The sequence below is a fragment of the Stegostoma tigrinum genome, chromosome 35 (genome assembly GCF_030684315.1).
Source record: "Stegostoma tigrinum isolate sSteTig4 chromosome 35, sSteTig4.hap1, whole genome shotgun sequence".
Taxonomy (NCBI): Eukaryota; Metazoa; Chordata; class Chondrichthyes; order Orectolobiformes; family Stegostomatidae; genus Stegostoma; species Stegostoma tigrinum.
The window spans coordinates 16,186,399-16,203,796 of record NC_081388.1 but is presented as its reverse complement, the minus strand read 5'-3'; the positions used below and the strand labels follow the sequence as shown (position 1 = coordinate 16,203,796).

Here is a 17,398-nt window from a genome sequence, read left to right as displayed (position 1 = left end):
GAGGTGTTACCTATAAATTTAAACACAAATCCCATGCTATTTTAAGAAAGAACCGAAGGGTTTAATCTGTGGTGTAGTGGGTAATATTTGCCCTTCTGTCAATGTTACACGAACACTTTTTTTCTGCCTGTTTTCACATTATTGTCTTTGGGGCTAGCTTTGTGAATATTTGTGCGCCGAATTTCCTCATACCGCAACTTCACGAGTACTACATTGGCTGTAAAACACCTGGGGACTTCCCGAATTGGTGAAATGCACATCTGTCCGTTTTTTTTTTAAACTCACTTTTCAAAGGATCTTCGGGATTGCGCCAGTAATGAAAGATCTCTTCTGGAGTACGTTCGAACTGCAGTGGGGTCATTCATTTAGAAATATGTAACGCAGGATATGTTGGAAGCCTGCAACAAGAGACAAGAGAGATTTGGGTGTCCGATTAGCGACCTAATGCACACAGTGTCCACTCCGATTCTCTGTCCGACTGTATTTCTATTTCTACTGCCAGACTTGCTGGATTTCTGTAACTCCTTCTCGTTGTATTACAACCCCTCCATCATGTATTTTGCACTGTTAACGTTGACTTTTTGTTAAACTGCAAAGTTGATAACTTTTTTTTCCAAAAAAGAAAGGAACTGCAGTGCCGCATTACTTCCAGTATGCATTATAGAATTTCACGTCCCAAGAAAATTGCCCATTGAAATTGTCAGAACGCGGGTCTCGTGCAGGGAGTAAAGAGTTAAAGTTACAATCATTGATACTGCAGCATGTTGCACCATACTGGGTTTCTCTGCCCTTCCTGTTAAAATGAGCACCAGTTTATTGGACAATTTAACAGCAGATTTATGAGCAGTCAGTAATGAGGAATATTGTTGATACCACAGTCCGGCCGATTAGTCCCTGAGTAGGAAACAGGCGAAAGATTTAATTGTGGGATTATTTGAGAACTTCAGGTAAACAAGAATATGGCCTCAATCTTCGGGTTAAACAAATATCAAATCGCAACCAACTTCAATCAGATCCCTAGCGAAGCCCGCCCGGAGTCCAACACCACAGGCCCAACTAATTACACCAAAATACTAATTATTTTGTGTCACACCATAAACTAATCTATAATCCCCTCTAAATAAGACTTAATGTTGCCTTGTTGATTTCCGTGGGAATTTCAACGTTCGCCGTAGCCTGCGGCTAATGACTGCCCAGTAATATCACTAAAGAAGGGAACATTGCATGTTCTAAACTGCCAACGCGTCCTGCCCCAACAGTAATTTATTACAACTCACGGAGCAGTACGAATGAAAGTTTTGTTTCCCTTTGCCCTCCGGCTTGTAATCGACAGCTTAATGAAATGTTGAAGACCAGGACCAGAATATAATGTATCAACTGACTGTTTTGTTGATTTCTATTTCTCTTTTCCCCGCGTTCTCGTTCCCACTATGCTTTCTGAGTCCGTTTCCCTACCTCTTTCTTTCGTTCTCATTCTTTACTTTTCTCTTTTTGTTACTAGTTGTCTGTTCGCTTTTTTAAACTTTTTTTTCTCTTCGTATTTTTATTTCTGTCCTTGTTTCCTTACCTCTCGGTTTTTGTTTCTATCTCATTTTCTCCCTCTTTCTCTAATTCTCTATGAATCTCCTCCTCTTTACTTCCTATCTATGACTGTCGCTTTCTCCTTCTGTATTTTCTCCCCCTCTCTAGTCTATCGCTCTCTTTTCCTCTCTACCTTTTCTCTCAATGTGCCCCCTTTCTCTTTCCTCTCCATGTATTTCTCGCCCTCTCTCGATTTTCACTTTATAATTCTCTGCCTCTTTCTTTTTCTCTCCTTTCTATTTTCTCTTGTTCTCCTCGTTTCTATTTTCTCTCTCCACTTCCCCCCCACTTTCTTCTATATTTCTTCCCCTTTTTTTGCTTTCTATATATTTCCCTTCCTTTTTTCCCATTTCACTCCCTCTTTCTGTTTTTCTCTCCATTTCTTTCCATCTGTTTATTTTACTATTTCTGTCCTGCACTTTTTTCTTTGTTTCTTACCTGTTCTCTGTCCTCTCATTTCTATTTCAATTTCTGTTCCCTCTTTTCAAATTAAAATAAAATCTCTCTATTCTAGCCCACTCTCTCTCTATTTCTCTCTCCCTCGCTTTCTCTCTCTCTCTCTCTCTCTGTGTGTCCCTATTTTCACTTTGCCTGTTTCTACCTTTCATTCGTTCTGCTGAAAGTGACCCGCGTTCCTGAGTCCCGCGAGCTGCCTTGCCACCGCGTGGAGCGTGAACGCCGTCCGCTTGTTAACGGCGCCCAGGCCAACAACGCAAAGAGACGCTTGGAATATTTGACGAAGTATTCCTGGCATTCCCCGTAAAACGCACAATGATGCTGTTCTGCCTAACACAAGCCCCTGCCGTACCCCCACAGACAAAACACGTGCCCCTCTCCTCAAACATGGGATTATAACACGGATTGCTGAATGTTACAAGGTCCGGTCTGGAAGCGCAAACTTGTAGGTTGGTGTCCCCGAATGTTTCGGCAGCGACTGTTTAGTCTGCAATGTCAGCCTGAGCGAAATATTTTGAGATTCTATTATTTTATAAAATTAATCCAGTGAGCAGAGTATTTGACATTTATTCTAATATGAAATCAGTTTAAGTAGTGAATGGACTAAATGGCCGGGGTGGTAGGGCGACAAATGACCATAAGCTCTCACCCCTCCCCCCAGGCCCTCGCCCCCCCCCCCCCCCCCCCCACCCACTGATCGCCTCCATTCCCCACTAATCACCCTCCCCCAGTGATCACTCCTCCACTGATCAACTCCCCTCAGTGGTCACCATCGCCCTTCCCCACTGATCGCCCTTCCCCACTGATCGCCCTTCCCCACTGATCACCCTTCCCCACTAATCGCCCTCCCTACTGATCACCCCCCCCACTCCACTAATCTCTCACCCCCCCATCGATCACCTCACACTCCCCCACTAACCCCCGATCAACTCCCCTCACTGATGACCCCTCCTCCAGACTGATGACCAACCCCTCTCCACTGACCGCCTCTCTCCCACACTGATCACCATCCCCTACCCCACCGTAACCGTCCCCCGACTGATCACCCCCTGCCCGCACGGATCCCAAACCTTCGGACATTATCTGATTTAATTATTGGGGCAGGCGATAGGGGGCATTACATTGATGGAAATTAAGCCATGGACTTGTTTCCATTAGTCCCATGTTTATATAGAAAACTGACAATATTCGGTGTTAGAGGTACCATGTGCAGTTCAGTTGCCGCTCGCTCCTCCAATTTAAATGAATTGTTCCCCCCTTCCCCTCACCAGTACTAAGAACCAATGAAATATTGATTTCAAGATTAACACACCAGTCTAAATTCAGGAGTTACCCCAAAACGGTTGTATTAGAACCACATATGTGACTGCGTAGGCGCGAGTTTTTATTTAGTTATTAAAGCTTCTTTACTGCGGTAAACATTGCAGAAGCTTGTGTAATGCAATATTATTAAAATGTAATCAGTGAGAAATGTCACAAATGGCGATAGCGAAGCCTCTGAAGTAAACAACAGCTTTTTTTTCAAGGTCTCTGACCGGACGCATCTTCTGACACCTGCTGTCCCTTAAATCCAATGTCACTAATGCGCTCTGACCTCCAAGTATACAGACTCACATCACAACTGCTTTGACCTCATCACTCCCACCAGCCCACTTCCACACACCACTGCCTCCCACCCCAACTCCCGCCACACACGCACACACGCAAGCACATGCATGCACATACAGACACATATACATATATACAGACACACAGATATGCAAACATACGTGTAGACAATACGCACTGTCATACAAACATACATGCACACAACCAGACACACACAAACACACATACGCAAACTTACATATCGACAACACACACTCACATGCAAACATATATACACAAATATACATACAGACACACAGATAAACATACATGTAGATAGACAGCAAACACCGTCTCTCTCACACACAAACACACATGCAGACACATACACAGACTCTCACACAGCTTCCGTCACATACAGTCTCTCTCACAAACAGACACACACAAATACATACAGGCACACAGCGTCTCTCTCCTACAAAGGGCCGCAGTTACGTATGTTGATGCACACATATAGATACACGCACATACGCATGCAAGCACCCGTGTACACAAGCATATATATACAGACACACACGTGCACACACATACAGAAGTAAACACATACACACAGGGGACACACATACGTGCATGCATTTAGACCCAACACACAAACACGCATAAATACACAGTATTGCTACTAATTTTCAACTTTCCGTTCACTGATTAGCTTGCAACGAGAATACTAATAGAGAGAATTGAGCAAGCTTCAGGCACGGCACCTTTCCGTTATTTACTAACAGGCACAGAATATATATTTAATATATCGTAAAGCAACATAAGGTTTAAAATACAAAGAAGGTGAAAGCCTCACTGGAATTCATATCGTGCATTGTAAATTTTAGATTTGAATAATATTTCAAAAATTTTCGTGTGAGTCCGTATGTCCATATATTAAAATGTTCACAATGAAACTGGCTAGTCATTCGCTGAAAGCCCAAAGTAACAGGTGAGCGTCAGTAACAAGGCTAAAGGGTTCCAACACCCCCACCACCAGATAATGCAATGGATCCTGCCAATAATGTGTATATTACATCCAAGTAATATATCTGAGACAGTAAGGAGAAGTATATTTATCACCACTGTTTGCTTATTGTTAAATGTTCAACGTTCCGCAGATATGGTAAACAGGTAGATACACACCGCTTGGCCACAAAACCCAAAAGCCAACAATACTGGTAACCCATTACAACCTCATATGCTGAAAGCCATTTTTACATAATTTATTGACTGCTGAGAGATGAAGAGCCCTCACTGAGGCGAGAAATTATCAGAACCTTTGAATTAATTGGTCATATGTGTTCTTTTTTTCAGATTTAATCTGATTCTTCTCTCCTTCCAATACCTGAATATTTCCCTAGTCTTGTTTTTCCGGTATCTGGCAATGAAGGAGAGGGTGTTGTTGGAATTAACGAGACGACTCTCGGGTTAATACTTTGGAACAAAAAAACAGTAATGACGGGGAGTTCTGTCCTTCTCAGAGAATCGATGCTGTACGTAAATTTGCAATCTCCATCCGGAGAGAATGTGACAGAACTATTACAGCAAGTTCTTATTCCTAAGTTTATCCATATGTTTGAATTCGATTTTTTTAAGAAAAGGGCTCAAACATATCTTAACTCCTAACGAGACAGGCAGAAGAAAAACCCGTCAAATTGTCCTTTATTTTGAGCTCACAAGGTTTCATGGCGTAGAATTCAATGATTGCAATTGTTTAATGTGCATCGGTGGAGCAATAATGACTCTTTTTAAAACAAAAGTATGTATAAATCTCTCCAAGTAATTTTAATAATTGCAACCAGCTCAGTTTCAGTCTAATCCAAAAAGCTAGGGAAAAGGTTCTGAATTAGCAAATGGAAGCAAAAACAAATGAAATGATTTAAAGTATTATAAAAGAGCGATTGGATGAAGACATCGCCGTCTTAAAATAGTGTTCGAATGGAGGAATTGAAAAATAATTGAAATATATTTCTTCGAACGGGGATGTGGAACGAATTCTTTAGAGGAGCTAACAAATCTGCTTCGCAGTCCTCATTCTGACGAGACCATTGTGTCTAAAACTGTCTGCACACTCCTGCCAACTTTCCCCCGACTTCACTGGAGAGAAAACAGAGTTAATATTTCGAGTCCAGTGACCCTGCTTCAGAATTGGACTTGAAGCATTTACTCTGTTTCTCCCTCTCTCTCTTCACAGGTACTTCCAGGTCTGCTGAGTTTCTCCAGTCATTTCTGTTTTTGTTTCAGGTTTCGGGCGTCCCTAGTTCTTTATTCTTCCCCCATTTATTTATTGTTGATGAGGTAGAATTTGAATATTCTTTTTTCAGCTACTCTGGCATTTGGTATTGAACAAGGAGCAAGTGCAAATTGAAACCGTCTTTTCCCGCGGGGGACAACAGTGCCCCAAGTTTTTGACATCTCCATCTTGGTCAGTTAAAATATTTGTCCCATGATAAAACAAAGAACTGCGAATGCTGAAAATCTGAAACAAATCAAAACAAAGTGCTGGAGAAAATCAGACAGTCTGGCAGCAACTATGGAGAGAGAAAGGCAAACAGAATTAAAATTTCGAATCCAGTGACCCTTCTTCAGAGCTTGACTAAAAACATTAACTCTGTTTCTCTTTCCACAGATGCTACCAGAAATGCTGAGTTTCACCAGCATTTGTTTGTTTCAGACTGTATCGTTTTGTGCTCCAGAGTTAAAACGAGAAAAAAAAGTATTTTCGAAACATATATATTACTGTAATGCTTGGCAATGGACTATCGTACATACGTTTTCACGATGTAATCTTTGCTTCGAATTTGAGCAGAGAGCAAATGATAACTTTAGATATGGGTAGTGGGGTGAGATGTGGTGCTTGTTGTTGGCTGGACAACGGTAGTGGCTGGAGAAATGAAGCAATCGTGGAAAAGAGCTTTACTCGGTTCCTCACACTTCTGGAGGTCCTGTATTAATCGTCGTTAACATTCATTTTTAACAATTTTTGGAAAGCGAGTGTGTGCTTACTTGAGAAAACTAAGAATATGCTCCAAATTGTGGTCATATTCGATTTTATACTGTTGAAAATAGTGAAACAAAACAGACTTATTTCAAATTACGTTGATGCAAATACTTTATTGTTAGATCGACTGAGATGAAAAAATCTGCAAGCACCTAGAAACCACAGGATTACAGGGTTAAAATATTTTCTAATCAAACTAAAGCGTTAATGCAGAAAGGTTATTATTACAAGTGAACCCCGTGTACTACATTCAAAACAAAGCCTCGAAGCAGTGAGTTTTTTAAAAAAGTTAAATAATAATTATGTAGTGAATAAAAACGAGGTTAAACATGATCTCAAATATTCATGAAAACACATTTGCAGAACATTTTGTAAGAACAAAATCGCATAATTCATGAATTAAAAAGGTCTTTTAACGCATTTAAATACAGCATCAAACAGTTTGTAACCAAACTCCAGTACATTGAGTTAAGGAGTATCAAACAGATCGGCATTTTAATTCTAAACCCACGTAGAATGCAGATTTTCTTTATTAATGCGTAAAATTAATATTAGCTACTGATATCACGGACACAGCTTTTAGAAAATAAAAACAGCCCAAAATCAATTTCTTCCGACAATTCAGTTTCCAATTTAAAAAGTGGAATTTAGAAATCAATGTAAAATGTACTTGGCACCACAATTTGAAATGTTTCTTTTTCGAATTCCGTGTTAGAGTTTGCACAGGAACACTGAGATTTAGATTGATTTGATAGTAATCAATAAGTTGTACAAATAGTGAGGAGTTCAACAAGTTAAAAGCAGTTTAATTATCATACAAATTGGAATAAAGAAGCAATTTAGAGTTTTAGAAATCTCGTGATAGCAGAATAGTTCGGATAGTCTTTGGCTCATTTCATTGCAGCCTTCTTGAATATACACAATGTGTGTGTATACCTGTGGGTGTGTATGTTCATCTATATGTGTGTATCTGCGCGTCTGTATGGCGTGTGTGCATGTCTGTGTATGTATGTTTCCGTGTGAGTATCTGTGTGTTTGTGTCTTTGCATCTCTGTGAGTATCTGTGTTGTGTGTGTGTGTATGTGTGCCTATCTGTGTCTGAGTATGTGTGTATCTCTGTGCGTGCACACATTTTTTGTGTTTCTGTTCGTGTGTTTTTGTGTCTTTGTTTTTCTGTTTGTGTATTTCTGTTCCTTTGAGTATGGAATTTGTTTGAGTATGGAATTAGTATAACGGCGGGTAAAGTGAAATACAAACGCTTAACAAAATTAGCATTTCAATACATTTTTAAAATGCTTTAACCTAAATTTGGAATCTGTTTCGGATCCCTACATTGTTCGAGCTCTAATTCTGTTGCGTAGTAAAGTTCATATGAATAAATTATTACTAATAAGCAAAACGAAAATTGCAAATGCTGCATTTAATTAAATTGAAGACGTGTCTAGGCAATTTAACGAGCTATCAGCTGGGTAGATTTGATGTAGAGAGAGAATCAGCTGTGAAAGTACCTGAACTAAATACTTCGGGAAGCGTTTCAATTATAACATGTTTTATTATTGAAAGATGCGGAGTTCGAAATTGGACATTCACCCAAACGAAAGATGTACCTGTATGTCAGCCTGTCCAGAGCGTTTTGTAACATTGTCTCAAATCAGTTTTGAGCGCCGTGCATAACTGAAACAATGGAAGTTTGGATAGTCTATCTTGGCTTTCTCACCAACACCATCTCACCACAATTTTTTCACCACTACCACTTTCCCGTCCATCTCCAAACGCCTTCGCCCAAAACCCTGCCAGGCGCTTTCCAAAAAGATTCTTTCCGACAGTTCCTTACAAGCAGAGGAAACAGAACTCGGGGGAAAAAATATGACTTGAAGCAAAAATTTAAATAAAAATCCACGCCGGCACAAGATTATTTGATGGCGAGATTGGAAGCCAGTTGCGAAGTCTACAAAATGAATCCATGACCATTTCTTTATCTGCAATTGATTGCCTGCAGCGATTGAAAACTTGTGTGGAGCTGAAAGGGTTAAAGGGTTTGAAACTTGTGCGGAAGCTGTTGACTCCTTATCACAACCCCTGCACGTTATTCCTTAAATTATCGATCCGGGATCTAGTGTCGTGAATTTCCACTTCGTTCAGTCAAAGGTAGTAATTTCCCCTTGTATAGGAGCCGTTTTGCAGTGGGTCAGTATCGCACCGGCTGTTCTGTCTTGCAGTCTCACTGAAAACTTTGTCTCTCCCTGTTTATACACCTTGCTGCGATTTTTAATTTGTCGTGATTACAGGATATAGGTACCCATCAAATGTAATTGAATTTATTCTCTTCTACTTTATGAAAAATGCCTAGCGAGAGTTCGAGGCAAAAGTTACATTCAGTCAATAAGGGAAGCCATTTGAAAACTAGATTTTTTTTCTCTTTCTCCCTCTCACTAAGGTGCATGGAATGGGGGTGGGGGATGGCAGAGTGTAGGGGGTAGTCTGTTTCACTCGAGAGAATTATATGGAGATGGTCACGCTTTCAAAACCTACCCCCCAATACAACCTAACCGACAATACAGTGATTCCTGAGGTAAACCCCAAAAGTGCAGAGATCTCAGACAATATTTCTACCAGCGCGTAGTAAAAAAAAAGCAAAAATACCAGCTCGTGATTCTTCGTGGGCGTTTCATTTTTCAAAAAAAAACAAAATGTTTTCTTATCTGTTAAAACGCCGTTGTTATTTTATCTTGAAAGAAACGGCAGTCGCCTCTTTCTTCACCTCTATTAATTAGCAGGACGTAATTACTAATGTGATTTGACTGCGTTATTGCTGTTGTTTTATCTGAGGTGAAATACTGGCCAGTGAATCCCATTTATGGAACACTCTTGGTGTTTCTGTGTCTTCGCCCCTTTTACTTCGAACCGATTTATTTGCCTTTGTACCAGCGGCGCTCGGGCGTATTCGGGGAACGCTGCAGCGCCGATAGAATCGTCATTTTCACACATGCTTGTCAGATATATTCCCAGATGTTGCAGTTTCCCTCTTCCTACACAGTCCTCATTTGCCCTGTCTGCAGACCTCGCTGTATATTTGGACGCAATCGGGTTGGGCTGAAGGAGAAATTAGTGGATACCTATTGTAATGCACCGGGACACAGAAGTTGTGGAAGGCTGCAACTTTGAGGAATTAAATCCCATTGCAGAAATCGCACCGGGCCCATTTCGGTGATACTCCTTGAATAAATTCTATTGGGAGACAATTTGCAGCCAGCCTAATTCCGAATGTGTATCACTAAAAAAAACACAGCTGTTTACAGTAACAGTAAACTCTTGAGTTTTAACAAGCGCTAAAAACAGATTTGTTTTAGCAGGGGCGTTCTTTTTTTTCTAACATTTGCAATTAGTTAAAAGCCAGACATTTCGAAGTTCCAGGTTACTTGTGGAAGTTCAAATGCTACCCACAACAGAAACATCACTCGACAATTTGTTTTGAAAGCCAGGAGAGGGTAGTGAAGGAGGTTTGGGATGAACTGCAAGCATAATATCCAACAATTGCTGAGGCTGTAGTGTTAAACTGAAGTCAACCCGGAAAGTTCAGGGCTCTTACTTTAAATCGATTTATTTTGAAGTCCGCTATTGGTTTTATGCGCGCGCACACACACACGTAGACAAACTGGTTTCACTCAATCATTCTACGAGGAAAAATTGGAACTAATTTACACCTCTCCTCCCTTCTAGAGGACTGACACTACTAACTTTGTAATTGGGTGGTGGTCATAGCGGCGGGGGTGTACTTTTAGAGAAACGTTTTAAGTTTTGGAAATCGATTCCTACTGCTGGAAATAACATATTTGAGTTGGATAGTCTGGTATCTATGAGGCTCAAGTTGTTCCGTAACGTTCGCTGCTAACAAGTTGCCCTTCCATTGTCTCCTGCAACACTTCGCGCCGACCGTTTTCTCTCCCTCTACTTGAAAAAGAAACAGCTCGTCATTTAGCAAATGTGTCGGCGCTTTTTGCAAATTAAAAATATCTACACACTTCAATTACTTTTACGCACTGTTTGCGAAAATTCTCCTGTTTTAGTTTTTTTTCCTGTTTAAATTAACACCCCCCCCCCCCGCCCGTCATCACGATGTCCCGTCGCTGGTTCTACTCGGAGATCGTATGAGACTGAATGTACTCGCACTTATTGTCAGTAACTTTCCCTCTGCGCCGATGCCTCTTTAAAACAAGCCCCAGTTCATGGCTCTTCACTCTGTAATTCTGCTCAAAAACACACACACAGGGACACACACAGACACAGCAGCTGCTCTCCCAGCGCTTACAGGCCAGATGCAAAACAAAACACACACACACACACACATACAAAAAGTTATTAAACAAATCACGGCTCAACTCCGAGATCTGAGCGGTTAGTTAGTTAGTTAGTGATGGAAGTGGGACTTATCGGCTCTCTCTCAAAAGCCTCTCACTCTCTCCTCTGCAGTATTTGGAGAGATTTCTGTTCTCAGCACTCAGACTGCTCTTCCTGACAATTCTCTGAGGCGGGAAGGCCGCGCAATCACAATGCTGCAGAGGTTAGAATAACTTTTTCTATAAAGAAAAAAATAAAGTTTCACCGAAGCCGCGAAGGAAAAGGTATAACTTTAACCTGGGAAAACCGATCCCGGTAAAGTCTAAACAGAAAGGAAAATACAGTGAAATGCATAGAGAAAAGGAAAACCTTTATGTGTCGGACTATTCGAAGGCAACTTTTGACTGAAATAATCTTTCTTTCTCTTTCTCAATCGCTCACTCGATGGTTTGGGACCGGCGCACTTTATTAGACATGGACTTGCCTCTCGGACTAGGGAGTTTCCTGGATCTGCGGCTTGCAGTGGAAGTGATACAGTGATTTCTGGCAAATTTCCCCACACCACAATGGTACGTGTTGTGTGAATCGGGAATTCTCTTTCTCTCTTTCAATACTTTCTGAGCAGACATTTTTTGAAAGAATAACAAAAGTGCGATAGAAAGTGGAATTGTAAGCTCAGTTCAATACGCAGGCTAACATCTGAAACGTTTAAAGCAAGCACAAGCGTTATATTTACGAGGTTTTGAATTTTGGGTGTTGAGAAAGGATTTTTTTCCCGCTGTCTGGTTCCTTAAACCTCGTGAAAGAGGAAGAGAAAGTGGCGGTGATGGTCGTGTGAATGCGTGTGTTTTTTTTGACCTGGGGTTTCTAATTTGTTGTTAAACCCCTGCCTTTATTCTATCTGCTATAGTGTGAAATACTGCATATTCTTCTGAACCAGGCTAATTCTCTTAACCGCGACCCACAATTTTAGGTGCATTTTGAGTACCTTTTCCCCTGTGATTTGCAAATATTGGCGTGTAAATATTGCAGGAATTCGCCTTCCTATCACTTTTAAACTGACCTTTTTGTGGAAAATAGCAAAATTCTGGGTTGATAACGATTGAGAATGTCTTAAGATTCGGCCTATGTGTTAATACTTCAGTCCTTATTTCTCCAAACCCGAGAATGTGAATGAACCTCCCTTTAATCTCCATCAGCAGACCATATAGAGCTATTTCACAAACAGACCGTGGGTTCCTGTTGTGAGATTAATTTAGGTCAGTTTCATTCTATAGTAAATCAGATGACATGAGCAATTTTTGAGCAATTTATCCGGATTTTTCTTTGTAATGTCCCGTATCTATTTTAAAGTGTGCCTTTCTTTGCGCCTGTCGCTCGTGCACAATATTCTGTAATCACTAGAGCAGCCTCGTTTATTAGCAGCCTGCCTGTGTGGTGCGTTTTCTTTTGTATATTTCACTTCGAGTGACCCGTGTGACTATCTGGGTAAGAGTAATTCGCTTTGTTGCATCCGGACTTTTAGCGATAGGTGGAAAGGTGCGCAAGTCTGGTCAGCTGTGTATTTTTGCAAGAACTGTTTTCTCACGGGGGTGGGGGGGCGGGGTGTGGGGTGGGGCTGGGGTGTGTAGAAATTGCCCAGAAAAGTTTGACAGTTTGTGGTTCTGTCAGAGAGGGGAGGTATATATTAAAAAAAACAAATATAATCCACTAGCCGTAAAACACTCAAATTAAAAATTCTAGCCTGAAACTTCTACAATCAGTTTCCTAATCGATTAGTACCTGAAGCAATTTCACCGAGGTCGCATTGTTATGCCGGCAGCATTAATTGGAAAAGAAGGACAAAAATAAAATACAACTGAGGCAGTCTTGCAGGCCTTTGTGACTGAGTTTGACACAGAGTAGCCTGATAAGCCATTTTGTAAAGATCTGCCTTGGTTGTAGCTGGTGTGTGTGATTTATAGACTGTAATTTACCCGTTAATTCGTTTTACATTTGTTTACTGATTCCGATCGTTGGCAATTTAGCGTTTTATTTTACCCCTACTTGTCTCTTAGTGTAAACAGTCAATTGTTTTGAACTGTGGAGAAATATAACAAAAGCTTTTTAATTTTTTTGCCCTCTCAGTAATCCAAACAGGAACGCACACTTTCTGATGGAGATTTCAATCAGTTGCAGGCCTGCAGTTTAAGTGTGGCTGGCAGATCAAAAGAGAGGGCTGCGTGATTGGCGAGGTGGCACATTGTGCGAATGCTTTCTGTAGCTTTACGCCGCGAATAATTGAAGTTTCGCCGACGTTAAATAGTTGTTTCTATTTGTAAATCAGCTGCCTGGAATGAGCCGCTTCTCCTTCTAACCCACCAGTCGAACTGAAGGGCTGCAATTCAGACGCAAGCGCTCTAGTGTAACTGTTTTGGGGAAGAATTCACAAAAAACGGAGGCCGGGTTAACCTGTAGAAGGTGGTTGACCCCATCCCAGCCTCTCCTGTTCGCAGGGGAAAGGGCAGGACGACGAAAGAACATGTTGTGCAGCGTACAATTCCAGTATTACAGAAGTTTATATTGTACCGAGTGCTTAGTAAAACCAAGGGAGCAGGAACAGTTGGGTCATTTTGCAGAAGGAAATTATTTAATTCTATTTAATGAATTTACAGATAACTTGTAAGTCAAAAAGGGAGGGTTGGGGTTGTGATGGAGGGAAGAGATTGTTTAAATATCCCCACTGATTAACTTGGTGAAAATTGATTTATTTCTGCAGTTTTAATACGTGGGAGGTAGATTTGAATCGTGCATACTTGCTGAAACTCATACACAGCGTGGTGCATTACAGATGACAGATATGGCTCATTGTTAACTGACTAATTCCGTTGCTGTCATAGATTTCATACCACAACAGCAATATCACTGGCTCATTTATTTCAGTGTTGAATTACTGGACAGAGCAGTTTAAAATTAAATTGAAAGAAATTGATATTCCAATTTTGGATTTTTTGCAGCAAGAGCTGACTGGTATGGAGAATTTTAGTTGGAGTTCTGTGGCAATAGTATTTTTTTCATTTTTTGTTCCTACATTTGAGAAGATGGTGTTGATGAAGAGATTTGATAAGGTGTTCAAAATCGTGAATGGTCTAGATAGAGTGCAAAAAGAATAACTGTTTCAATTGGGGAAGGTCAGGATCAGAGGACACCAGTTTAAGGGTGAGAGAAGCAATGGCAACTTGAGGAAACACATTTGCATTCAACCAGAGTTCCAGGTCTGGAAGGAACTGCCTGAGACTGTGGTAGATTCAGCTGTGGATTTCAAAAGGGAATGAGGCAAACACTTGAAGAATAAGCATTTGTGTGGATAACAGGGAAAAAGTTAGGGAGTGGAACTGGCTGGATGGCTTGAATAGAGAAACAGCATGGACCTGTTGGGATGAATAGCCTCCTTCCGTGCTGTAACCATTCCATGATTCTCCGTTCATAGCGCCTTTGCTCCTCCATCATTATCCTGGCCCACTGGTCCCACGTTTAGTGATTATTATTCAGACACTGCTGAGATTATCTCTTCACTTATCCAGGTCCTTTGCCAGCATCTTTTTCTTCTTTGTTCAGATGATATTGGTATCTTTGACTAGGCCAACAGTTATAACTGACCCCTTATTGCCCCTGGAGAAGGTAATGCTGAGCTACCTTCTTAAATCATTGCAGTCCTGGGGGAATGTTTTTAGACACAAATGCTATGCTGTCAGGAAATGAATTCCAGGATTTTGACCCAGTGACACTGAGGGAATGGTGATGTATTTTCAAATCAGGATGGTGAGTGGCTTGAAGGAGAACTTGCAAGTAGTGGTGTGCCATGTATCTGCTGACCTCCTCCATTTAGATGATGGTAGGTTTGGAAGGTGCTTGGGAAGGAGCCTTACTGAAATCCTGCAGCTCATCTTGTAGATGGAACCACGCTGCTACTGAATCTTGTTGGTCAAGGATTGAATATTGAAGGTGGTGGATGTGGTGCTAATCAAGTGGGCTAGTTTGTCTTGGATGGTGCCAAACTTATGTATTATTAGAGATGCACCAATCCAGGGAAGTATTCCATCATACTGCTGATTTGTGTTTTGTAGATGATAGACAGACTTCAGTGAATCATCCTGTACAGAATTCCCAGTATTTGACTTACTCTAACAGTCAAAGTTTTTGTACAGCTAGTCCACTTTAGTTTCTGATCAACTGTAACCTCCAGGATGTTGAAATTGAGGGATCAATAAAGTTAATGCCACTGAATGTCAAAGGGAGGTGATTACAATCTCGCTTGTTTTAGATAGTCATTGTCTGGTATTTGTGTGGCTTAATGTTACTTGCCACTTGTCAGCCCAAGCCTGGATATTATCCAAATTTTGCTGCATTCGGACTTGGAGCGCTTTAGTATATGAGGAGTCAGGAATAGTGCTGAACGTTGTGCACTCATCAGTGGATGTTGCCCACTTCTGAACTTATGATGGAAGGAAGGTCATTGATGAAGTAATTGAAGGTGGTTGGGCCTTAGACTGTACCCTGAAGAAATCCTGCAGAGCTGACCTGGAGCTGAGATCATTGACTTCCAACAGCCACTATCATCTTTATTTGTGATAGGCATGGAGTCATAGCTAGAGCAATCTGCCTCCTTATACCCATTGCATCAGTTTTATTGGGGTTCCTAGATGCCATATATTGTCAAATGCCCCCTTGATATCACCTCGTCTGCACTCATCAAACCATCCTGCCCCAGATAGCTACTACTGGCACTTGCTGATCTTCAGAGTGGGTGGGAGAGAGAAGGGAAATTGTGGCATAAATATCAATTGAGGTCAAGGTGATGCTGATTGAAACTTTAGTGCTATGTGAAGAACTGTACTAATAAAAATAGGGTTATGGTATGTCACCTTTAGTACAGGAAAGTATTGAGATTGTGAGGAGTAGCAGAACAAGAAAATGTATTGCATTTTCACAAAACATTTTTTTGATTTGACTGCTAAAAATTGTGACTGAAAATAATGCCAAAAAAGTTTTTGAAGGTTTATTTTCAAAAGTATATTCGAAGCAATTTGGTTACAGCTTGGAAATGTTTGCAAGTCCAGTTGCATATTATTTGGTCTGAAAGTATTAACAATTTGAAGGTATATTTGAAGGGGAATATTACTAGACCTGTGTATTGAGGATTACTTTTGTTATAAAAACTGAAAGAACTGCGAATGCTGTAAACCAAGAACAAAAACAAAGTTGCTCGAAAAGCTTAGCAGGTCTGGCAGCATCTGTGAAGGAAAAGACAGAGTTAACTTTTCTGGTCCAGTAACCCTTCCTCAGAACTGAGGAAGGATCACCGGACCTGAAACGTTAACTCTGTTTTTACCTTCACAGATGCTGCTAGACCTGCTGATTATTTTTGTTATATTCTCTAGTTTCTGATGATTGCTTCCTTCCCAATGTAAGGCCTGAGCAGTCGAGAGAAATCTTTGCTAGTGTGATTTCTGAGTTACCCCTGAGAAGGTGGGGTCTGGGGTTAATGAACCATAGGTCTGGATGTCCGATCTGTGATGCCCACTGGGATACATCCCTCAACACCATGCAGCACATTTCTAGATGGGTATGTTGCATTCAGGAATGGTTGTTTGGGGTCACAGACAGTGGCAGGCGGAGTACCTTAGTCTTGCCAGCCTTAGGTGCCTGGCCTCCTTTCCCCAACCCCCTGCAGTGCTTTTCTCTGTAGCTGTCTCTGGCTGCCATTTTCCTCAGAACTGGGGTGAGGGCTGCCTTCTGGGGCTTTAGATGTCTCCCATTGCACTAGGCTGCTCACAATGAACTGGCAGGAGGAGTGCATCTGTAAGGACAGAAGCAGTCCTGCCAATTTCTCTCCTTCTCTTCCTCTCCCTCCCAATAATGCGCCCCCCCCCCCGACTTCTGCTCATCACAGTGACCCTCCACTGCCATCTGCTGTGTTATCTATCAGCCCAAAATAAAGGATGGGGTTGACATAAAAGTATTTTTTAAAAGGAAAAGGAATGAGGAAAAAATATTCACAAGGAAGATTGCAATGCAAATGCGATAGAATCTAAACAGATCATCTCCACTCCAATACATACTGCGGTACAGAATGTGGAGTCATTATGACCATCTGTTTAGATGTTATCATGCTAACTGCAGCAGAGCTGCAAAGCCACATACATAAAGAGACACACACACACTTTCTCTCTCTCTCTCTCTCGCAAAGAGTCTCCATTACAAGGGGCTTCCTAACACAAAATAATAGCTCTTCGGCATGAATAGTGAAGCATACTTGTGCTAGCAGTCCCTTTGCCCCAGTTCTTGTGAGTGAGTCAACAAAGCATTGTGAAAAGTCACCTCATTCTCTCTTTCCTTTTGCTACCTTACCAGTCT

General features: G+C 41.2%; 1 protein-coding gene across 7 annotated transcripts in view; it reads left to right on the top strand.

Annotated features, from left to right (window-relative positions):
- The window catches only part of nfixb (nuclear factor I/Xb), a 641,619-nt gene that overhangs the window by 16,623 nt on the left and 607,598 nt on the right, over nt 1–17,398 (top strand). For 2 of the 7 annotated variants that reach the window (XM_048522062.2, XM_048522061.2), the window contains exons 1-2: nt 11,089–11,225; nt 11,475–11,571. In XM_048522062.2, coding sequence (XP_048378019.1) covers nt 11,215–11,225; nt 11,475–11,571 — 108 coding nt within the window. In that variant the 5' untranslated portion in view covers nt 11,089–11,214. Of the gene's footprint in view, nt 1–2,396; nt 2,487–11,088; nt 11,226–11,474; nt 11,572–17,398 lie in introns of those variants that run through there. The other 5 variants (XM_048522059.2, XM_048522054.2, XM_048522052.2 and 2 more) reach the window with 5 other exon arrangements.